The sequence below is a fragment of the Orbicella franksi genome, chromosome 5, assembly GCF_964199315.1.
Source record: "Orbicella franksi chromosome 5, jaOrbFran1.1, whole genome shotgun sequence".
NCBI lineage: Eukaryota > Metazoa > Cnidaria > Anthozoa > Scleractinia > Merulinidae > Orbicella > Orbicella franksi.
In genome coordinates this window covers 13,013,242-13,037,152 of record NC_138149.1, presented here as the reverse complement: position 1 = coordinate 13,037,152, position 23,911 = coordinate 13,013,242, and the positions used below count along the sequence as shown (strand labels likewise).

Sequence of the window (23,911 nt, the reverse complement as noted above, 5' to 3'; positions counted from 1 at the left end):
CATGATTTTCCTACTCGGTGTCTCTTAAACACTTGTAAGTCCTTACCACTGCCCCCTTCCCTTTCTCTTTCCCAAAACTATTATGTCCAGAAATTCCCGGATGTTTACAGGTATCGATCAGCCGAGTGAGCGAGCGAACAAGCGAGTGTTGTGCACTTACCTTATAGACTCGTATTCACGAGTTTACAACGGTAAACAATTCCGGAACAAATTACACGAAAATTGCTGGTGGCGCACGCGTGAGACCATATAGACCTCATACCTAATAAACAAGAAGGAAATTTTTTCAGATATTTCTATAGAAGACAAATATTGTATTTCTTTTCTTCAAATCTTCCGATGCAGAACTGAAAGCCGAGACAATGTGTCCCCCTGAGAATAGACCAGAGCAGTTTATTATCTCGGTCAAAGGGCCCAAAAGGACAGGAAGGTGGTCCTTGATTACGCAAGCGCTCACTTTACCGGTCTGGGGCTGGGTTGTTCAAAGCCCGATTAAGCTTTAACGAGAATTTTGATTTCAGTTTTGTACCTTTTTTCGATGAGGTTTTCTGTTTATATTGTTTGTCCTTCAGTTTTAAATTTGAACAATATCAAACTACACAAAACATGAGCAGTGAAAAACACTTTTGTACAGTAATACATCGATTCACTTTTAATCCTGGGTTAGCCTTAACCAGCTTTCGAACAACCCAGCCCAGGTGATTTGTTCAGAGGCAAAGATGCTGCTTGTCACAGTCCTTAAATTAAAAGGCTCATCAGGAGTTAGGTTGATAGCAGAGGCGCACGAGCGGAACTCCATACCTTAGAAAATTTGGTAACCCATCGATCTGAAAAATTTTGGTTGTCGCGTAACTGTCCGTAAGTACGTCCGTACGTCCGTACGTCAATAAATTGAAAAATAAGACAGTAACACCATTACCATAGCTATATCTTTTATTTTGGGTATCCATGTTTTTGTTGACGTCAAAACAAGATATCCGCTAACCAGTATCACGTGACCATATCGCAGGCCCAGGTTTAGAGCTCGTCGTGGTTGCGTGTTTTTTTTGGAAGATGACCGCTGACCAGGGAATGTTTTTTTTTTAATTTTTCGATTGGATCGCGGGCTCATGCCAGGTTGTTACTTTGAGGGAGAAGCAGGGAGTGCGTGCAAAGGCAAAATGTCGGCGCGAATTTACCCTGGCGTGTTTTTTACTTTCCTTCCGACATATTCCCTGCCCAATCGTCTCGTCAGTTAAACTTTAACTGGAAAACATAGCGAAACCACATGCTCAACAATTACATGCTCACAATTGGTCATTTTTTGAGTTTCCGATCAGAGAAAAACAATCCTCTCTCTTTCTTTCTTTATGGTTAGTTATTGCAATCAGGAGCTCCGCTATTAGGCTTGGCTAAATCCATATATCATCAACTTCCAGTGAAGGTTCTCGAAGTGTTATGTTGTTTTTATCTGCCAAGTGCAGGGAGGCGTCAGCAGCTTTTCTACTGACATTTGAAAAAAACTGATTAAATTTATTGGCTGTCAAATCGTTTGCATAGGTTTGATTCTGCTTCTCTTTGGAAGCTATAGCCCGATTGATAATCTTCCACAGGGAGCGAGAATTGTTCTTGAGAAGTCTAACCTCATCATAAGTGCGTTTCCTTTCAGCTTCCCGTAGCATTTTCTTTACTAATTTGCGCGTTTCCTTGAAATTATGCCCGGTCGGTGATGTCACGTGTCTGAAGAAATCGTTTTAGATGGCGATCTCTATACTTCATGAGGTCCTTAATTTCTTGATTTACAAAAGGACAGGGTCTGCTCCGTGTTTTGATAGATTTTATGGAACGTGCAAATCCAGGAAGATAGTTAGCAAGCGATTGGCCTTGTTAGCTAAGTCTACTGTGAAAAGCTCCGCGCTATAATTTTTATAGCTTCGTGTGTTTTTATATTGAGGGATAGGTTTTGGCGACTTTACCTTTTTTAGAAAGTAGTAATTTAGGTCGCCCAAAATTATAATCGACTTGCTTAATATCAGGGCTCGGATAAAATTGGGTTTGAGAACCTCTTCAAAGGGGCTCAGGGGTGCATCGTGTGGACGATATGTCACGCAGTTGACTATCAACTTGAGCTTCTTGAACTGGACGCCTAACTATAGCTGATGAAAGTTTTAAGATCGACTATTAACTTGATTACGTATTATGAGAAAAAGACGTTCTTCTGTCACCAGTTTTCGGGAAAAAGATTGTTTCCTTTGGCCACTTGTGCCTCAACTGGAGTTGAGAACGTCGTGGACTGGGTACAAAACGAAAATATAGCCAGTATACAACTCTCCTACCCCTCCCCCGTAGATGTCTCAGGAACGCGGTTACCAAGGCAAGTTCACAGAAAACAAAACATGGCGGACGAAACGAAGGCGGTGAAATCGTCTGAAATGTCGCCTACGGTTATGAAACATGTGTCGTCTAGACCTGGATCGATCTCTCCAGCGCTTACTCATTTTTCTGGAGCTTTGATGGAGCTGGATGAATACAGGTAAGGAAGGATAGATCCTTGTTTTCGTTAGAGGGAGCGACTTCTGATCTCCGGTAAGTGATCAGCGTTGAAAAAACTTTTTGGCAGCTGCTTTTTAATTGAATAATTAAATTAGCCTGAATTCACTTCAGTGTTTTCATCATGAATTCGTTCTTTTCATTAGTCTATTGATACAGCATTTTGCGTAAAATGTAAATTCGACACAAATATGTGAGGTTTGCTAGAATGGAACTTAAGAGTTTGTATGTCCGTTTTTTTTGTTGTTGTTGTTCGCAAATAACGTTCTCGTACAGTACAACTTGAATTAGTAACACTGCCTATTAATGTTTAATTGCGTCATTAATTGTTGTCGTGTGGATCTCCTTCAAAGGCCTCATATAGCTAATCTCGGACAACCAGTGACTTTTTTCTAAAATATTTTTTTCTTTGAGCTATAAGCTTATATATACCTTTAAACAGGCGGCCCAAGCTCTGGATGCGAGGAGTTATTATTATTATTTTTGTAATCTTTATGAGAACGTTCAGCACGTGAAACGTGACATATTTACTGCCGACATCTACTATTACATAACCAACGAGTTTGGTTACGCAAAATGTGACCTTCACATTTGGTGGTGTTGTGTTGCTTATGGTGGTGTTGTGTTACGATTTCAATTTATAAAGGTTTGTATGGGGAAAAATGGCGATCGACATTATAGCAAAAATTTTGATATTTTTGCAATAAAAATGACTTACCTCAATGCCTTGTCGTCTTTTCTATTGTCATCTCGCTTCTCAGCTTGATCCGAAGCCTTTTAAGCGAGATATTCAACTCACTTAAAAGACTTTCAGCTATAATGTTGATTACCCTTTTTCCCCATAGAGACCTTTATAAATTCAAACAGTTGTCACACAACACCACCATATGCTGCAAGGTGAAGGTCACGTTTCGTGTAACCAAATCGGTGGTTATGGAATAGTAGATGTCGGCAGTAAATAAATTATGTCACGTTTCACACGCTGAATGTTTGCATAAAGATTAAAAAAATAATAATAATAATAACTCCTCGCATTGTGAGCTTGGGCAGCCTGTGACCTTAATGGTTTTTGAATTTGAGACCGTTGATGGAAATTACAAAATTCATCCAAACCATACCGTGGAGGGTTTTGAAATGTAGGAATTTTGTATCATGTTTCAGATGCAAACCCCTACATTTTAGAATGTGGCAAAGATCAGATGTTCCATAACACATTGTATGCACCTGTAGTGAGAAGTTGACACCATCTTATGTCTGATTTTATACAGTACATATACACAAGTATGATGAAAGTGCTAATTAAGCCTGCACGTGCATTACCTGCTGGGATAAACCAAAAACTGTCTGTGGGTAAACCAGGGTGACAAAAGCACAACACAAAAAAATCACTGCATAATCCCTGTTGTAAATCCAGGATAACAAAAGGCCAAGTAATCCTCTATCAGTCTCTAAGACTGGTTTGCAGAGATCAGTGTCACTAATTTGCAAGCCAGCAAGACATGCAAGCCAGGTGACTCAATAACTCTTAAACCCAATAAAAAGGCTAACCAAAAGCTAACTAAGCTAAGTTATATGAACCAGAGTGCTAATTAAAATAAACAGAATGCTAGTTAGGCTCAAAAAAGTGTTATTTAGGGCAATTAGCAAGCAAGCCATGTGAACCACAGTAATCCCTACAGTGTATGACATTTGCAGGCAGCAGAATACACTTAGGTCTGAAAAGCCCTCATGTTAGACTGTTCATGGCAGCATAGCTCTTGGTAACGGAAATGGGAATGCAATAAGCTAGTTTACCAGCTAGCTGCTTACTTGCAGTCCGGGACAAAATGTACTACATGAAGATACCGCTCAATCATTGCTACCCTTGGGGAAATGAATAGTGGCTGTTAAAGGGGGCTGACGGCTTAATTGAGGTAAAAACAGTAGAAAAGCCCTCATCAGGACTTAGTGATAACTGGCCACCTAATAGGGGTGGTCGTTTAATAGATGGCCGCATAAAAGGGGCTTGACTGTAGCACTTATTCCCCTGGCTACATGACCCTCTAAAGCAATTTTATTTTCTTGCAGACCATCTATTGCTGACCAAGTTCGTGTTGGCTACTTCAGTCAAGACAGATCATCACAAACCGAAGTATCAGAGATAGCGCAACTTAAAGAGATGACAGAGGTCTTACAAAATCTTGTCAGGGTACGTGCAAATCACCAGACTTCTCAACAAGTTTATAGGACAAAGAAATGCAGAGAGTTTTAGAAAAGGAGCAAAACAAACCAGTTAGATCGAACTGTAAGATTTACATGTATGGCCGGCCAGCTAGAAATTAAGACAAAATCCGATAGAAAATCGAGCAATTTCAGGCTTTAGTGGACAAAAATCTGGCACCAGAATAATTTTAAGTATTTTACAGTCATTTTTACTTGTTCTTAAAGCTAAATACACAAATAATTGCCTGAAATAACACTGAAAACAATTTCCCATGGGAACAAGAGAAAATAAATTTTAAAGTTCAGAGAACTTGTGCAAGCACAGGCAAAATTTCATCATCAGTCTCACTTCACCAGTACTTCCAAGTTCTTCATACGAAGTTCAACATTCATTTTTGATGTTTGGTGTTGCTAGAAATTATTTGTTTTGAGAAGATATTTGAAACAGTCGTACAGAAGTTTGCAATACTAACAACTTAATAACCTCGACCGTTCGGTCGTTATGGGAAAATCTCAAACTGAGGCCTTGCCGTATTGACCGAGCGATAGCGAGGTCAATACAGTAGGCCGAGGTTTGAGATTTTCCCGTAACGACCGAACGGTCGAGGTTATTAAGTTGTTTATTATATGGCTCATCATATCAATAAAGAGAAAAATCGTTCAAGCGAAAGTCGTCAATTTACATCCGGCGATGCGCGCGTCTACCGATTCATTCATCATCTCAAACCTAGGGCAAAACTACATAGTCAGTGAATTTCACCACTGTATTACGTATTCCGTTAAAAACACTCATTTCTTTACGGAAAAGTCACTGTCACAGCCTCAAAAACGTATTTTAGTATCGTGGTACCACAAGTTGATGGGGAAGTTTTTCCGACTTTTGGGGCGAAACGTCAACGGATATAGAAAAGACAGCAAGTGCTTCAAAATTGTCCAAACCAACCGTCTTTCGGTGAAAGAAGATACTAATGCTTCAGAATGCACTGCTCAAAATAAGCTTAACTCGATCTTCGCATTCGCTTTCGACAACATATCTTCGCCTTCTTCATTCTGGGATTTATGGATGAACATTTCAAGCCTTGTGAACGTCTGCAGTTATCAGAAACACTGCTACCGACAGAAACCGCCCGATTGTTTACATCTGATGATCCTGGAAGCTGATTTACACTTGCTTGTGTCAAAGCGAGGGAATCTATTTGACGAGAACTTTGACGGAGTTCAATACTTTGGTAATTGCTGTGACTAAGATGATAGCTTATAAGTTTCTTTGTGGTGTTCTGCTCAGGATGCATGGCAGATCTGTCGATGGTGTTTTTTACTTAGCGATTTTAGCTTTACTTAAGACTAGGCAAACTTTGATTGTTTTTCACTAGTGTCCACCAAGGTTACCGACTGGTAAGTCATCTATATAAATTTTATTAAAGAAATATCTCTAAACTTTTAGCTACTGCTATTCTCGTACTGATTTTAATCGGCTTTCATCGCTTCAATGCGCTTGAATTTTCAGAACCGGGTTCTTCCTAATTTGCATAATCCGTAATCAGCCCGTGGGCATTACGGGAGAATAATGCCCTACAATTCAGTGACAATTAACCAATCAGAGCGCGCGTTATATCGGCCACAAGCCAAAGCCATATAATAAGATGTAAATAATCTTGGTACTAGGTTTTTGTCCACTTGTAACTCAAACTTCTGGTGGATTCCATCTTAGATTAGTTATTAATTGCACTTTGAATTCAGAGTGAATGCAAACAGAGCAGACTTACAGTGTACAGTGTACAGTGAACAAAAAACTCTCAAGTTTTGCAAGAAAACCAAGCATTGGAATTTGCAGTTTTTCATAATGTCACTTGAGAGGGAATGGACTCTTCTCTCAGTTGATGTGAGAATTGCTTCTCCTGGTCTTGAGAGCTGTGCAGTATGCTGAATTAATGTTAAAGTTTGTAGAATTAGTATGGTAGTTGCATGAATGCAATTGTGATTAAGGATTATTACACTACAAGTGCTATTTGAAAATTCTCTCAAAATTGTAGGCACGTGCAATTTAAAAGAATTTTCAAATATCACGAGTAGTGTAAATCCTTAATTGCTTGATTTTTCACACGATTACTCATTTATTTTATGACAGAGAAGGTGAATGCGTGTGCGTTAATTTGGGGTGTATTCCTTTGGGGTAATCTGGATCAGGATCAGTGGTCCAACTTCACTCTCGATCATAGTTCATCAAAGAAACCAATGAATCCGTGACCAGAGTGGATTCATCAGTTTCTTTGATGAACTATGACCCAAGTGATCTTGGATCACTGATCCTGATCCAGATCACCCCAAAGGAATGCACCCTTGCACTGCATTGCAAATGAAATATTAACAATAAATTGGCCTGCTCTCAGCCAATCACAATTTGAATTAATTTTCTCAGTCATATAATATCAGTTTACAAATATATCAAGGGAATGCTGTAGTTGGGTAACTGAGAATGTTTTTTTCTTTTTTTGCATGTCAGACTATAAAACATGTATACATACATTGTAAATGCACATTTAACCATTGTTTTCCCTGAATTACTTTTATCCTTTAGCATCGAAATTGCAATGCCAGAAAACTAAATACTGCTTGGTTTTTACATTGCCTTATTTTTTAAAGCACAATGCACAATGTATGAGTTTGCTAGAGCTTGAATTGAAGTATTGTAACTAAAATGTACTTGTGTTCATGAGTAGCATTAATTGCCTGTGTGATGTGGTTGTGGTACAAAGAAGCATTAACAAGCTTGTTGAAATTCAAGCCTTCCATGTGTTTTACTCAATGTAGGACATAGAAAATCTAAAGAGGAGCTTACATTATGCAAAGCATGTTCTACAGGCCGATTATGAAAACAAGCTGCAGGAGAGAGCCTTGGACTTGTAAGCATCACACTGAATGGATTAGTAATAACAATTGGATCCCATGTCGTACAATTTACATGTAGGAATAAATCATGTGGGTATATATATAGTATTACGTAATTTTCAAAATCAAACAAGCAGGTAGTGCGAGGCTGATTTGAAATTATGGGTATGGTGACTCTCTAGATTGTACGACACGAGATCCAAAAACTAATTGATTGTTACATTCATTTGACAAATTTTGAGATTAGAATAGTCTTTTGAGAACTGCTTTTTCAAAAGTGAAAAAGTCATTAATGCTGTTCATAAGCCATAGGAGTTGTTGGAAACACTAAGAGGGAAGCCATTAAAGTGTGTGTAATTGACATGCAAATGGCAGATAGATCTATATCCAATTACAGGTAAACCATATCCAGTTACAAAAAGTTGTAGTTGGATACCTGTAGCAGTGGCAGATCTAGGGGAGGGGCTTGGGGGGCCTTATTTTGGGTAACAAAAGAAGAAATCACAGAAGGAAGAAAAGCCGACAGGGCAAGCAAAACAAAACCACACCCCCCCCCCCCCTTATCTCATGATCTGGATCTGTCACTGTGTAGTTTAACACCCATATGATTGCATGTCTATGATGTGACAAAATTTAGTAATGCAGAGATCCAATCACAATTGATAATTTTGTTATAAATACATTCTATTAACTGTATTATACAGTACCACGTGGTTAGAACGTACATGAAATTTATCATTATAATTTCAGTACTTTTCCAGGAGCATGTTTAAATAATGTCCTTTTTTTCTAACATCAGCCTCTCTGTGGATTTTCTACAGCATTAGTCTTTAGACTGAATATTTTTGAAAGTAGATACATGTGTTTGTACTGATGCCTTAGTCAGTCCCATCTCAGATATGGCTAAAATATTGCATGAATGCGGGACTTTCACAAAAAAGGATTGTTATCTTTAACACCTGTTACAACTGGGTACCGCAATGATTTGATTTAACACCTAGGACACTTATTTATGGTACTTTTGATACCTCAAGGGAGGGCACTTATTCGAGGCAGGGTGCTTATTTGAGACAGTGCACTCAGAGAACCAGCCGAGTAATCACCTCAAAATTTGAAGAAGAGATCATTCCTGTGAAGGAATTAAATGTATGCATTCACATGGACATAATAGGGGAGAAACTCAGATGAAGACCACTGTTTTTGTAATGCAACATTATGTTTGTAAGCAATTAAGGAAGATGAACCCCAGTTGATATGTACTCTGACAGCCCTGCGATGTATTATAACAGGGCTGCTTATTGGAATAGGGGCATTTATTAATGAAAACACATTCAAAGGAGGGCACTTTTTTCGAAAGGGGGGATCTTATTGAGAGGAGGACGCTAAATCGAATAATAACGGAATCATCCATGGCTCTTGATGCCATGAATGATTTGCCTCTTGATTTGCCTGTAGTTGATACAATTCACCCACAAAGTAGCAAGTTTGTTATGGGTGTGAAATTCAAGGCTGCAGGTGACTCAAAACATAATCACAGCCCTGGAATGGCTTAAACCTTTTTTTAAATTCTTACTGAGATATCACAACAAATTGATGCAAAACAAAAACAAAATGAAAAATCTCTTGCTATAGTGGAGATTGAACCTTGCACAAGTTCTCAATTCCAAGCATTGTCGTAAAATTGGACTGACTGACCTTTATGTATTTTTTGTTTGGTTGTGTTCTCGCATTGAATTTTTTAGGTCAGACTGGTATCAATAACCTTGTCAGAACTTTTTGAAAAGATTATTTATGGCTGCAGTGAATTAAAATATTAGGCCAGGTTACTGTACTGTATTTCACAGTGACTGACACTGGATCTTTTTGCTTAACAGATATTGCAGAGTTAATGACAGAATCCTAGAGTTGGAAAAACAACACGAGGAGGTTAGTGGCATCAATAGTGTTTACAATCCTTTTCTTGTTTTCTGTTACGAGGTTCTATAAACGATTTTTTCGATGCCTTGGGATAACTTAAGTTACCAGTTTGTGTCTCTGTCAAACAGAAGTTCATGTTTCAAGCAAGTCTATCTTTCATGTTTCAGCGGGTTGCTGTGATTAGAAGAAGTTATCGCCAGCAGCTTGCTGATGCTATCACCCAGATTGCCAATCAACATCAGGTACATAGAACTAAATGAACGCACATGTTAATGTGCATGTATACACATGACTTGTGCATTAGTGTACCTTACACAGGCAGCTGTTCTTGTGTACTCTATAGTAAAACTCTTTGCATCTCTCCACCATGGGTATATGTGTAAAAAAATGCAGGAGGGAGAGGGAGGTTTTAAGGTAACATTTTTACTTTTTTGTATGCATGGAACATTTCTAAACCGATAATATACATACTGCCAGACTCAAATGTCCAGTGGGGCTTTACATTATTGTGTAGAAAATAGGAGACAATTAAAAGGATATTTTGTCATCATTCTCTCAAGAATAATGTGACAGAGTTTGAATAGGCATTATTGAGCCCTTAAGTTAAGTGACCTTAAGTTAAGTGAACTTTTGCACCACACTCCTGACCCGTGGTGATGTTATATGACAGTGCACACGTTTTCAAAAGAGAGAAATTGCTTTGATAGTAGCTAGAATGAAGAGGCCTGATTGATGTTATAAAACCGTTGATGCTTTACTGTACATTGATACTTAAAAAAATGTTTGGTGGATTTTTTTGTTTTAAACACGATTGAAATGAGTGTTGAGATCACCTGAGTCTCAACTCGCCCGGGTCTCAACTCACCCGGGTCTCAACTCACCTGGGTCTCAACCAAACCGCCATGATGGCTATGATGATTTTCTTACGACTTTACATTCTTTCCATCTCTACAGAAATACTACGCAAAGAAGAGCAAGCAAGACAAAGCAATGTTTTCCGAAAAGCTCAAGAAAGTCCAAGATGACGATGCAGTAAAGAAGAAAGCGCAACAACAACAAGACTCCATCATAGAGATGATGAAGATGCAGATGCGAGACGCACAGGAGCGTGCGGACAAACAGCTGGAAGAAGCGTTAAACAGACCAAAGTCAGCCAGTAGTGTGGCGACAGATCCTGAGATATATGACCTGAGAGAAGAGGTGGAGAAACTGGAGAATAAACTGGATGACATGATGAATCAACTAGAGGACAGGGAAAATGAGAACAGACGTTTAGGTGAGTCAATGTAGTGGAGAAGAGTACCCTATAAAGAATTGGAAAAAAGATTCAGTAACATTCTTTTAGCTCTGGCTCGAGATCTAGAGGTCCGTGGAAGTCCTGAGTTCAATTCCACAGTATTTTCTTGTGTAATTACGCAGCAGAGCTCCCTCGAATGAAAATTTAAGAGCCGATGTCAGTTTGAATACCTGAGAGTGTTTTTATATGAGCATTAGGGCAGATTTAGACCGTACAACTCTGGGTGCGACTTTTATACTGCTTGTTTATCGAGGCATGTAAACATTTTTACACAACTTTCATCCTTTACATTGTCCGAGGCCACTGTATTCGTAGGATTTTACATTGTTTTACATCAAGAGAAGGTCAAGATAGTTACCTTGATCTTCTCTTGTTCAAACTAAAACGACATTTTTCGCCTCGTAGACAATAGTAATCAAGCTCTTTGAATTAAAGTGGGAGTTCTGAGTAAATGATAGTCCCGGACTATCATTTACTCAAAACAACGTCGTCGTAGACTACTCTCTTTCATTCTTTCTCCTCACCCCTTAATTTCTGATTATCATCTTCACATGACGATAGAATCAGTTTCTTGCCGTAGTAATGTATTTTTGAACATTTCTTTATTTTCTTAGCGACTGATATTGAAGATTTAAATGAACAACTGAATGGTGAAAGACGGCAAGTCCAACAGGTAAACAATATTAATTTTCGTTTTTACTTGGCAGCAGACAGTGAAAGTTGATTTCAAAGCCGTAATGGGATATCAATTTGTGTCGGTATAATAGATTAAATCTACAATGCAACAACTTTAGCAGTTACTGATAGTGCCGTGCAAACTATGGGAAATTCTCGTATCCAGACGATTTTATTTTTACAAATTTGCCGTACCCAAATTCGTAATTAGTCAATCAGAATTTAGTCTACTGTCTTGACCTGGTATGACTATGGTACCATTGTCATTCGGCCAATTTTGGGTACTTTTACACTAATCGTGGGAGGCGCAGTGACCTCATGGTTAGTGCGCTCGTCTCTGGATCGAGCGGTCCGGGTTCGAGCCCTGGCCGGGGACATTGTGTTCTGTTCTGGGGCAAGACATGTTACTCTCACAGTAGTGCCTCTCTCCACCCAGGTGAATAAATGGGTAACATGCTTGGGGTAACCCCGCGATGGACTAGCATCCCATCCAGGGGGGAGTAGAAATACTCCTAGTCGCTTCATGCTACAGAAACCGGGATAAGCTCCGGCCTGATGGGCCACTTGGCTCGTATGCAGACTTTACCTTACCTTTACTAATCGTAAATTTTTTGGTAAGCTTCGGTGTCCGCATATCAGGTTCGTTTGGTCTCGGCATGGGTATTTTAGTTCGACTACTTGTTGCCAAAATACGAACCATGGCTCGACCAAGTTCGCCCGGTATGCGGCTGAAACGTAACAAAAAGGTGCGATTGGGTATAGTAACTCCATAATCTCGTGCCATAACCATAAGTAGCGCGACGTAACTTGTAACGCTATGCCGAAAGGGAATTTTATAAGACTGTAAAAATTATTAGGGCTTTTTCCCAGTAAATAAAAAAACTATCGAGTTATGAATTGTCAATCGGACATTTTCCAGAAATCTCCAACTTAGTAGATTGCTTCTAACAAAAAATATGATCTTTCGCACTGTAATGCGTACGCTATTTTGCAATGATTGCTCTCCTAATTTGCTGATAAGTTTCCAATGTTTTTTTGTAAGAATAAAAAAAAAAACGACCACATTTTTCCATGGCCTACGTTCTCGTGTACCATACAAATGCCCCTAAAAATACTCGCAGCTTTGCAGTAAAACCCGTCACTTGGCTACGCTTCATCTTGGCTTTTGAACGGTTTATGAGATCATTCACTGTATATTTTTGTAAATTATTATTATTGTTGTTTTTTCAGTTGAAGAAAGAGCTTTCTGATGCTTTGCTGGCTGCTGAGCACGAGAGAAACAACTTCAGAAACGAGGTGCGTTTTGTAAAAAATGGTTTCTCGACATAAAACTGGTTTCCAGTGGCTAGCTTGGGTTGTATTGTTTGCCCGCTCTGCGCTGGTCACGTGTTTTTGCCTCGAGTTCTTATTGGCTCAATGTGCTTTTTGCGTCTTTTGTGATTACTTTGTTTTGTGCTTTACGAATTACACTCAAGTGTTGCAAGTTATTAATTATTTGAGGTTTGTTTTCTCAGCATAAACTATCTTCCGATCAAGCTTCTTCTAACAAGTGTAACGAAGTCAAAACCGTGGACCAAACTACTATGTTCTTTCTTGTAAGGGTAACATCACCTCAAATAAACGTTAAAATAACTAACTGATTGAGATACAGTTAAAGAATAAAACAGCTAACTTGTTGAATTCTATTCGCTGATAAATAGCACAAAGAGTAAATAAATTACAGTGAATATGACATTCCTCTTTTATGTGATACTGAACAGCTTTCCGGTGCAAAATATGCAAGTCAAAAAATGTATAAATTGTCATGAATAACGTAGTTAATCTGTTATGTAGTAAAATGAAAGCAAAATATATCATGAGCAAAAACGTTACGTTTATAAATTTCAATCCATTTTCTCGTGATTTTAATCGTTATTTGTGATTAATGGTAAACAAACTAAAGTCACAAATTGAGGGAATCTTTCCATCAACGGTGCTAGGTTCTTTAAAAGAGTGACATGCATTTTGAAACGTTATTTCAGTGACTCAACATACACCTAGCAAAAAAGGTTAACTCTTTATTTCTAAAATTATTGAAGATATGAAAGTAATATAAGCAGACTAAAGGAAGAACGTATTAAGTCAATTTCGTGTAATAACTTGCTTGAAGTCAATTAAATTTAAACGTGTAAGGGTCTGATAAAAAAATAATTGTAAGAAGAGGCTTTGAAACCACACGCAACGCTCTATTTTCTGTTTTGTGATGACTTGCTATATCTCTGTTTCCTTCATGCAGCTACAGAGACAGAAAGCTCAGCTTCAAAGAGAAATGGATAGCAAAATCCAGGAGACAAAAAACAACGTATGTTATATAGATCTATGTTATTAATTGTTCATTTTAAAGTGCATCTTAAACCTTGCTGTTTCTTTCCATGGGCTGTGGCCAATCACAGTTAAGCTGTATTGATTTAAGTTCTTTTAATTAGCCAATCAGGTGTTAATCAGTCAGTCAGTCAGTCAGTCAGTCAGTCAGTCAGTCAGTCAGTCAGTCAGTCAGTCAGTCAGTCAATCAGTCAGTCAGTCACAACTCCTATCACTTGATTTCATGTGCTTGCTAGGGGTTGCATAACTTTCCATTTCCTTTCTTCTCGCACTTTCCACCAGTTGCTCGACTTTTCCCGCGCTGTGATTTCGACCAGTGGCCCGAGACTTGCCACGTTTTCTATCAGTTAAGACAGCTGTTTCCTTCCTTATTGCTCAGGACTTTTCCACCAGTTACCCGATTTTCCCCGCGCTTTCCACACTGCATATAGATAAACAATTTTCCCGCGGTTTCTGACTGTCTGCTAAGCACACGAGTTAACATCTTTAGTACGGGGGGTCACTCTACTTAAGTTTCAGTTTAACGCCCGCAGTTCAGCACTAGGTACACGTACAGTGTTTTTGGCAGCCTTGTTATCATAACACTGTGAGCTGCAACTATAAAACGCAGCCTTTAGTTGACTTTTTCTCCCAATTCTCGTTCTGACAGCTAATGGCAGCTTCACGTAAACAAGTGGAAGAGCTGCAGCAAGCACATGATCAAAAGATCAAGGAACAGAAGATTCTTGACGAGAAAAAAAAGCTGATGGAAAGCCAGCAAACAAAGGTACATGTACGTATGATAAAGCTGTGTTCTTATCACTTGTACTGTTAGCAGAAGGGTTGAGGAATTCCTAACCAGGGTGCAGATCTCTTTGTAATGTGATCTAGGTACTGTTGTTATCAGTTATATAGGCTTTTGTTTTGGAACAATTACGTTAGTACATTAGGTTTTTCTGGTTGTGTTAGGTATATAGCATTCCTTCTAGTCAGCTATACATGTATAGGCAGCTAGTGTTTGTCGGGTATGTACACAGACCTCCGCTGTTGTCCGGATATACGCTGCCGGGTAATGAAGACCTCCAGTTTTTGTCCAGTGTGTAGTCTTAGGGTTTTAACAGGCACAGTTTATGTACATGTGGCCATGGTCTTTTGGTTCTGTTGATGTCGTACTTCGTCGGCGAGTTTAGAAGATTCTGATGTTACTTTTGAGCGACCTTGTGTAACGCCGTCTGATCTTGGAATAGAATCAAAGAGAGGACGATTGTGTTTGAGAGAGAAAAAAAGATACGCAATACGCTCTTTTTTTATATAAGAATATTGTTTTTTTGGCCCAGGCTGAATATTCTTATTTATCTGCCGATTTCAGGCTGAAAATATTCTTGTGACTATTCTCATATCATGGCCTATGACATTCCGTTTTATTGACTTTGATGGCGTTGAAGTAATTTTGGAGGCAGCCTGCAGGCAATAAAGCCTGATGTGACACATATAACTTCCTGCAGAAATGTTATTAGCATCGAACATACGGCTAGTGCCGCTGTTGTTGTTTTTAGGCTAGTTTTGCTGGTTAGAGAAAGGAAGAATTTTATACGGCTTAGTTAAAACATATAACTGTATTGTATTTACAAATTTTCAACATACAAAATTACATTTTGTTCAAAGTCTCAGCCGCGGGTTTATTTTTAAAATATTTTTAAAATTCCGCAAATTTTAGCCTCGATAATCTAATAAAATATATTCTTAAAATAAAAGAGTGTAGTCAAGACTGAGAAATGGGCGAGAGGAGGGGAGGCATTTGTTATTAAGTTACCATGTTAGTCCAATTTATGCCACGCAAATTAAGATGAGTTGGGCAAGAGAATTCACGTTTGCAACGTTAGAAGAAAATACTGTGTTTGCCACGTAAAGAAAGCTGTAGGTACTAGAATTTACGCTACTCATGGCTACCAGGCAGATTATTCTTGCGTTACGATTCACGTCACGCAGGGTTATCAAAGCCGTGCGTGACAGTACAACTTACGCCGAGGAAGGTTATCATAAAGACGGGTTCTAGGAGTGAAGATAAAGTTTCGCTTCTGTAGATGCGATTTAGCCAGCAACTAGGAGAAAGTGAAACTGTCGACTATTAGTCAGGTAGGCACGCAGATCGTGCACACAATTTCGCCAGCTGGAAGGGAGGAAACGTCTTTTGGCATGCAGACGTCAATTAAGGAGGCAGTGACTATCCACACGTTCAGGTGAATTATTAACAGACTAATATATCTCAACTAACCTGCACATTGCACTGTACTTCATTACACTTCATACATGCCTGCACCAAAAGTCCATCATTCCTGCACGAACTGAAAGCACCACCATCACCAGACGAGCACTCGCCGCTGATCAGATCACCGCGTACGCGCCAGGCTTCATGGCTAGTTCCAGACTCCAGCGAATGGTAAGGTGGGGTTAGTTGTAAAGGGGGTATCACAGAACTAGGACGCAGTTTTACATAGCTTTTCTGGTTTTCCCAAGTTCAGTTCGATTACGGAGTGTGCGAGCGTCTGATTCGATCAAAAAAGTGAAGCCTTGGGGCCGACTGGCTCATAGCTGCCGGAGCTTATCCCGGTTTCTGTAGCATGAAGCGGCTAGGAGTATTGCTACTCCCCCTGGACAGGATGCTAGTCCATCGCAGGTCACTCCTCCGCAATTTTTTAGGTTTCCCCAACAATTCGCCGGTACCCATTTATACTCCTGGGTGGACAGAGGCACTGTGAGAGTTAAGTGTCTTGCCCAAGAACACAACACAGTGTCCCTGGCCAGGGTTCGAACCCGGACCGCTCGTTCCGGGAACAGGCGCACTAACCATGAGGCCACCGCGCCTTCCACCTGATTCGATCAAGTTGCAATATAAACCTTGTCGTTTGAATACAATTAGGTCGCGTTGTAATTGGCCATGAGACCTTTGTTGTGTATTAACCCTTTTACGATTTTATAGAAAAGACCTTTCGATTTCGAATGCTTTGGGAAACGTTTCAAAGGTCATAGCGCGGTAAACATCACGAAAACTAGTAACCTTATTTACTTAGGGCTGTCTTCTTAAACTATCGCCAGTCTCCCAAAAAGGTGTAAATGACGAAAGATAATTAGGTGCATGGGGAAACTGAGACGCAATTACGTGACCACAGCCTAATTGCACACTGATTTGAAAGTGTCATCTCAGTTCATAAGTTTTTTTGGTTGCACTTTTCCTACTGTGTTATAAGTATCATTGCGTATTGTCAGCCATCGTTTTCGACGCCGTTTTGGATATTGTGTTAAAGCTAAAAGGACCTGAGGATACGTTTAGTAATTTCAGCCGGAGGTGAAATTATAAACTGACAAATGAAATTTCCCACCGGAAGTAATACGTCACTCACTGTAAAAGTTAAGAACTAGCCACTCTATGACGACACTTAATTCGGCGCATTGTTTGTCTCCTAGATTTTTATTGTTAGTACGCGAACCGTGTTTTAAGTTTTTATCTCATGAACGCAACACGCGCTAAATCATCACATGAAGTATTTTGCGCCAACTTGTTGTTACCTTCTGTGGCATAGCTGTTATTGCAGTTGTGTCTGCCGTCAAGTATTCTTTAAAAAAAAAAAGACAAGGAAAAAGACAAAACGGAATTAACTATGTTTTATACCGGGGTATATTGAAATTCTAACATGACTCGAACGCTTTCGCCTCGTGGATCCAGACCTACTTTCACAATCTCATGACGAAATTCGTGATCAATAACAGGACAGACGCATGAAAAACTGACGTCAATTTGTTAATTGGAGGGGTAGTTGAAGTCTTTCACACGAATATAATCCCGTCTTCTTGTAACACGCGATGCCTTATGGTTCTCTTGTAGCTTGACTGTTGCTCTCTTCTTTCTTAAAAGGGCACCAGCTTGTTCGTTTAACGAGATCGCTCTTGAATGGCTCTAATCAAAAAAGTTTGCACGATGATTTGCGGAAAACTGCTCGTGTTGTCACGATTAAAACTGAGAAATTGGAACAGTGTGTACTTCTTTGTGTTTTCAGAGGCTTATGAAAAATCCGATTACACTTCTTATTGTTTTGTTTTGTTTTGTTTTTTCGCGCATTTTTCACCAAAACAACTCGCTTCCCCTATCTCTTTATAGAGTTTATTATTTCTCTCTCCCTGTATTTATTTTTTGTTTGTGTGTTCCTCTTACTTTAGGAAAAACCTCAACTGAATGAGTCTGAGAAAGATGAACTTTTGAGGAAATTACAAAAACTGGAGAAAAAACAGAAAAGTGAAATCCTTAGGTAAGGAAAATATTTGCTGACGTCCCCGAGTGGTATTTCACTTTCTGTTGTGGTGAGTTACGTTTTGCGCATTGAGCCATGATCTAGAGCTGTAACCTAAAGGATTCGTGTACGATACCGAAGCTGGAAAACAGGCAATCCTTTACATTGCTCCTAGGAAATCAGTTTTCTTTCACCCTGCCTCATCTACACGAAGACCCTTAGATAGGTACAGGAAAAGTGTTGGTGTAACGTGATCGAAGGCGCTTAAGTTGAAGGCGATAGATCAGGTTCTCGTCCAGGGTATAATTGGAAAGTTTCCAGTCACTTCGTGGTACGAAAAATAGAGTGACGATCACGCTTTTATGAGACACTAGGCTTCTCTGATTTTTAAGACTGAAACTCACCTCCCAATCGAGTTAATCTTTCCAAGTCAATGCCATCACTCACTGGTTAGTTCGAATGTGTTTTCCCGTTAGTATTTGTGTTTTACACCTTGACAATCGGAGGCGTCAATGCTATTAAAGATGTACATGCGAAGCTTCTGGGTAAAGTCCTGTTATTTCTAGGTGCTAATTTCTTCGTTTTGTCAAAGGTTACAGAAGGAACTTGAAAGAGTTAATAAAACTTGGGAAATGAAGGTCACCATTTTGCAACAAACGTAAGTGAAATTTCATGTTAGTGGCAATCAAGTGGCGTTGGGATCAACAGTCGCGTTTGCGCTTTCGGTTCTACTGTTGTTAACGACGCTTTTTTGTCCAGTCCTTGATTCTTGTATTTGTATTCTTTACAGACTACACGCTCTGAAGGATGAGAGCTTCCTAAGAACCACATTGCAAAGACAAGCGGCCAGGCTCCAGCATGCTGCTGTAGCGTACGCGGTGAGAACATGATGAGGTTTTTTAACGACTGTAGTGTTTTAAGACCAAAGCAAAGTGCCCGTTTTGCAGTATTAGCACTGCGTACAAGTAGTGCAACGAGTCTTCGTGTTAAACCATTCATATGAAAATGTGTTTCGCCTACAGGTTCATTTTCATGCAAATCAAACTCATTTTCATATGAAAGGTTTTGCACGATTACTTGTTTTGAAACAGAGGCACAAGGTAACTCGGAAATGGCCAACTGTCTTGGTTTCTTATACTCATTTTGACCGTTGTGGTACGATGTTCTGGGTGCAGGATTACATTGGACACCAAACGTTGTGGCTATGTTTCTACAACACTTTTTGAAAAGGAGGTGAAAAGAACCCTGGTTGAAAACAAACGACAGTCAAGAGAAATTCTCTTGCGAAAGTAGAATGATAGATTTCATATTTTTTTTTATGTCACGGTTATTTGTGCATTTTTTTGCAGAGTGATGGTCCTGCTGTTATCGTCTCGAATAGGAGAATTCAGGGAAAAACGTACAGAACTTTAGTAAGTTTCAATTGTAAATGTAAAAATGTGGTGTTCTAGAACTGTGTTATGGCGATATAAGATGATTCAGTCATTTCACTATAGTTTTGAAACTGTTCTTCGATTGATTTCATCTATTCTGTGAGAACAAAAAAAGAGTCGCACCTTTTTAATCTATAAACTACAGAGGGATTCCGAACCAAGTCTTCCCACTCTTGATTCCTTCTCTGTATGGTTCGAAAATTGCACGAGCAACCGATAGATTATCACCTAGGCCACCCCTCCAGCGCAGACTGTGGACTCGTCACGCAATCGCTCCTCTGCGTTACAGGTCAAACGATTGCCTGTGAAGGAGAAGACTAGGCCTCATGAAGGTCGACTCATTTACAGACTTAAACACAAAGTCAGCTCCCTGACAGTTGATTATCATAAGCGTTTGACTGATGCACTTAAGTGACAACTCATTCCTTGTTTTATTTACAAAGGAACGGCCTGGCGGAACAAAGGAGACGATACCTTATAAAAAGGCTGACAGACTTGGTGCAGGTAAGAAATAAAGAGAAACGCTTGCGTTCGTCCCCCTCCTCCCCCAGGGGATGAAAGACTAGTCAGTTCTGCTGCTATTTTTCGATCTAGTACTTTATACTTTATATTAAGGTGCAGTGGAACCCCTTTAACACGGACACTAGGACAGAGTAAGTTTATATCAAAGGAATTCTCAAGAGTATTTTTTCATAAGGTGGAACGGCATTAGAAAAGATTAACGTTAACTCGTAAACGAGCAAGTCTGTTATACTGTGTTTTGTGCATGCTCCATCCGTGACTTAGCTCGTTTGAAAAAAATCTGGTGTTGCTAAGCAACCTTGTGGATGAACATCGCAGGCTCAGGTTCTCGGTGTCGACTTTTCCATCATAAAAGATACTTGGTTACCAGACTGTCATGGTATATAGCTGAAGACAAGCATATCAATGTAACGAGTGTAACGTGTTCTCTTGTTTCCTCTCTCAGACTCGCCTTTCAGTGAAGATCGCCCCACTCCTGCTCCGCCAGCGGAAGGCGAACCACCTCTGTAAGTTTGCTGTGTAAATTACTTGCAAAAAAATTTCGGACGTTCAAATTTTGGACGTTTTTTTTCCGGACGTTTCATTTTCGGACACTCTTTATCTCACTACAGACAAATTTCGAACAACAATTTCGAGTACTTTGCTGAAACATAGCTAACGTAAATTTACGCCTACTAAACAAGTTGTAGACTGTAACAGTTTCTTTGAAAATGATAGTTTTACTACACCCTCAAGGCTTTACAGATACACCGACGAGAAAGTAAGAAATTCTATGAACTCGTTACATTCCTTAAGCAGTGTCTCAAGTAGAGTTCGCTTCATAAAGGTAACTAGTGGCTTTGGAGCTATTTCAAAGTTTTATACTGTACTGTAAATAAATTAAATTAAATTAAATTAAATTAAATTAAATTAAATTAAAATCATCTGAAATTTTCTCCGAGTAATGTAGCTGTTAGGGACTCTGTATGGTCAACAGAAATAGCTTGTGAGAAATCCCATGCTAAAAGGCGAACATTCATTCAACATTTAAATTAAGAGCTCGAGATTTCTAGTTAACGAGGGCGCAGCCTGAGTCAACTATCACGCATAGAAATCGAGAGCAACTAATCTTATTATTTTAGTATAAATCTAGTAGTCGTTCAAATTATGTGAATCCTTTTCAGAGACATTTCGAAAACGTAGAGATGGAGCCGCCATTTTGTTAACAGCTACTCACTGCTAGGTTACACTCTGTCTACAACAGAACAGATAGTGAGTAGCGTAGCCAATCAGAGAGCGGCATTCATGAAAAAACGTTAGTAGATTTATTGTGAAAACCGATAGGAACACAGGAATTTTTTTTCCTTTATTCTTAAATAAGGTAAAATGTGACCCTATTTGCGTAGCCTCGTTGTAAAACGGTTCTACGACCAATGAGAGAGTGCGTTATGTGATCGTAGATGTATACACCAAAATGTATATGCAGACCCGTAGGCAAAATTTGTACGTTGACAATAGGACTGAGTTGGTCGAAAATTGTTATTTTTGCAGAACAAGCAATGGAGAAACCAGCATGAACGCAAATCCAGGAATTAGTGGGATCATCTCTCGTGAAGTGAAGAATGAAAGCTCGTCTTTGCTTTTGGAAAGTTCCACTCCAGCTAAACCAGTCGTTGATGCTGTGTAAGGAATTTTGCTTATTTCCCCAGTGTGCAATCTCTTCGATGAGGGTGTAGATTATTTGCGGTGCGCTTGTGTTTAGATTGTAAATATGACTTACTTGATAGAGACAATTAAATTATTTATTCTCTCGCAGCTCGTCTCCTTTTTATCTTAATGTCTGTATACATACGTACATAATCCTCGTCGTGTCTAAGTGGCAGATAAGGTCGTATGTCTGTATGCGAGTATCATAATATAGAATTCAAAACAAATAGCATCATGGGCAAAAAATACCTTCATTATAACATATTTGTGACCCGGTCGTTGTACTTAAAGGTGAGAAACAAGCGAGGGTAAGTTTGAAAACGGTGCAGCCTAATTGTTTTTCAAAAATCCATATCACAACCCGTTTGAATCTTCCTCACTTTTTGTCTTGTTTTGTATTTGCCGTTTTATTGAATTGTTCCTTCCTTGTTTCCAGTGGTTATTTTTACATTTCACTCAATTTGGCGACCACTCTCTTTTGTCTAAACACTACGTCAGAGAAAATGGCCTTGTCACTCTATAAACGCATCGAATGTTTTCCCTCCAAACTACGAAGGAAAAAAATTTGCAAACGCATCAATCACCGGTCGTTTTGGAGTTGTGCTTTTAACTGATTCTACTCGGGAAGGTAAATAACATTGTCGCGATGTCATTGTTTTCATAATGTTTTCCGTCCACTCTAAAACGCAAAGCCGGCGTTTTCAAATTCCTACGCTTTAAAGCGTATTCGAGAAACTCCGTTATCGTGACGGGTTAGTATGGACAGTAGGTGGATGAAGTGTTTTCGACGGGGCCTTAATGGTAAACCGCTTAATTCAAGTCAGTTAACAGACATTGAAAAGCATTTCTTTCAAGTGAAAACACATTCAGTCATCGTCCTCAAAACAACTGAAAGGGGAAAACATAACTGGAGCATTTTAATGGATAGCCTGTTGTTTTGCAGCGTGTGATCTTTGTGGTTGACACAGTTGTTTATCAATGTACTGATGTTAATTTAGTAAACGAAGCCAGTAGGTAGTACTGAAAGCGGCATTATGTTAAAACGCAGCAGGACAGAACTGACAAATCGAGCTGTAATGCGACACTACTTCAAGCCACCTGTATTGAAACGTCTTCTAAAATGTTCTCTGCCATTACCGTTCTTACAGGTTTTCGAGGCTTCCCTTCTATCTTTAGGTAAATGTGCTTCGTAGTTATTCTTTCAGTCGCCTGTCTTTTTGTTTTCATTTGGCAGGTTTCTTTTTTATTTTATTTCTTTTTTTTTTTTTTTCGTTTTGTTTGTTTGTTGTTTGTTGTTTTTGCTTGTTTTCGTGAAAGTGAGATATAAAATGTACACAGAAAGTGTGAAAATCAACCAATATCTCATTTACTATGCTCTTATCTTGGTGTTAACACATACAGTAAATTAACTCTAGGTGCACAATAAACGCCTTTACTGCTTAATTGTTTTTATAAGAACAATTTAGACGGAAACTGGCTGCGATATCACAGCTTGTGTATTTTGCACATGTGCAAACAACGGGTTATTAGAATCTCAATTGCTGTGTTAAAACGAGCCGAAATTAGTGAAAGAATCCGCTTATTCTTTTAACGCGATCTACGTTGCGAGTTTCCTTTACTCCAACTTCACTATTGAAAATCGTTTATAATTTAGGAATGTATATAGATTTGTTTGTCTTTGTTTTTTTTGTTTTTATTTTTCCTTTTCTTGAAATGAGGATGTTCGCTTGATGTTGTTCACTCTAATGGCAAGCTGCTCTTTTGTCCAAACAACGCTAGCCCTAAACCCACAGAAAAAAATTTCAGTCCTGAGTTCTTGTTTTTCTCCCAGTGAGTTCTATTCAAATGGGTCGCGGCTTTTTTTTTTTTTTTTTTTTTTCTCAACGCTTCGGCAGTTGACGACTGTGAAATTATGTTTGTACGCTTAGTAGAAAAAATTTAAGATCACAAAGAACTCATTTGAAGCTGCAGGCGGCAAATCGTCGCCAAACATGTGCTCGCTCGTAACTCCGCTGTTGTACATTTTAGCAGCTGTCACCCCGTCAGTTAAAACCGTTTAAATCACAAATTGAATCTCATGTAAGTCCAAATGTGTTTTGTCATCTTGCAAGGGCATTTGAACGACAGTATTCTAG

The 23,911-nt window shown here is 39.1% G+C and overlaps 1 protein-coding gene across 4 annotated transcripts; it reads left to right on the top strand.

Moving 5' to 3' along the window:
• The first annotated feature begins 1,466 nt into the window (after positions 1-1,466).
• Positions 1,467-22,999, top strand: LOC145486275 (uncharacterized). 4 transcript variants are annotated; one of them, XM_081464912.1, is made up of 19 exons: positions 1,467-2,512; positions 4,597-4,717; positions 7,543-7,634; positions 9,495-9,546; positions 9,705-9,779; positions 10,492-10,813; positions 11,449-11,507; positions 12,740-12,805; positions 13,024-13,104; positions 13,785-13,850; positions 14,520-14,636; positions 16,176-16,289; positions 18,065-18,153; positions 18,728-18,793; positions 18,926-19,013; positions 19,485-19,547; positions 20,012-20,072; positions 20,536-20,596; positions 21,621-22,999. In XM_081464912.1, the coding sequence occupies exons 1-19, from the start codon at positions 2,139-2,141 to the stop codon at positions 21,754-21,756; spliced, it is 2,103 nt and encodes a 700-aa protein (XP_081321038.1). In that variant the 5' UTR covers positions 1,467-2,138; the 3' UTR covers positions 21,757-22,999. The 4 variants fall into 4 exon arrangements, with proteins under 4 accessions (XP_081321038.1, XP_081321039.1, XP_081321040.1 ...); XM_081464913.1 differs by lacking the exon at positions 13,024-13,104 and having other exon boundaries at positions 1,469-2,512; positions 21,621-22,998; XM_081464914.1 differs by lacking the exon at positions 16,176-16,289 and having other exon boundaries at positions 1,469-2,512; positions 21,621-22,998.
• Positions 23,000-23,911: the final 912 nt, after the last annotated feature.

What these genes read in the sequence shown, in the direction of transcription:
- LOC145486275 (XM_081464912.1), top strand. Translation starts at nt 2,139, where the DNA reads ATGAAAGTTTTAAGATCGACTATTAACTTGATTACGTATTATGAGAAA. An exon ending in CAGGAGAGAGCCTTGGACTT is followed by an intron (nt 7,635 to 9,494) that starts GTAAGCATCACA and finishes TTTGCTTAACAG; the next exon opens with ATATTGCAGAGTTAATGACA. An exon ending in CAGAAAAGTGAAATCCTTAG is followed by an intron (nt 18,154 to 18,727) that starts GTAAGGAAAATA and finishes GTTTTGTCAAAG; the next exon opens with GTTACAGAAGGAACTTGAAA.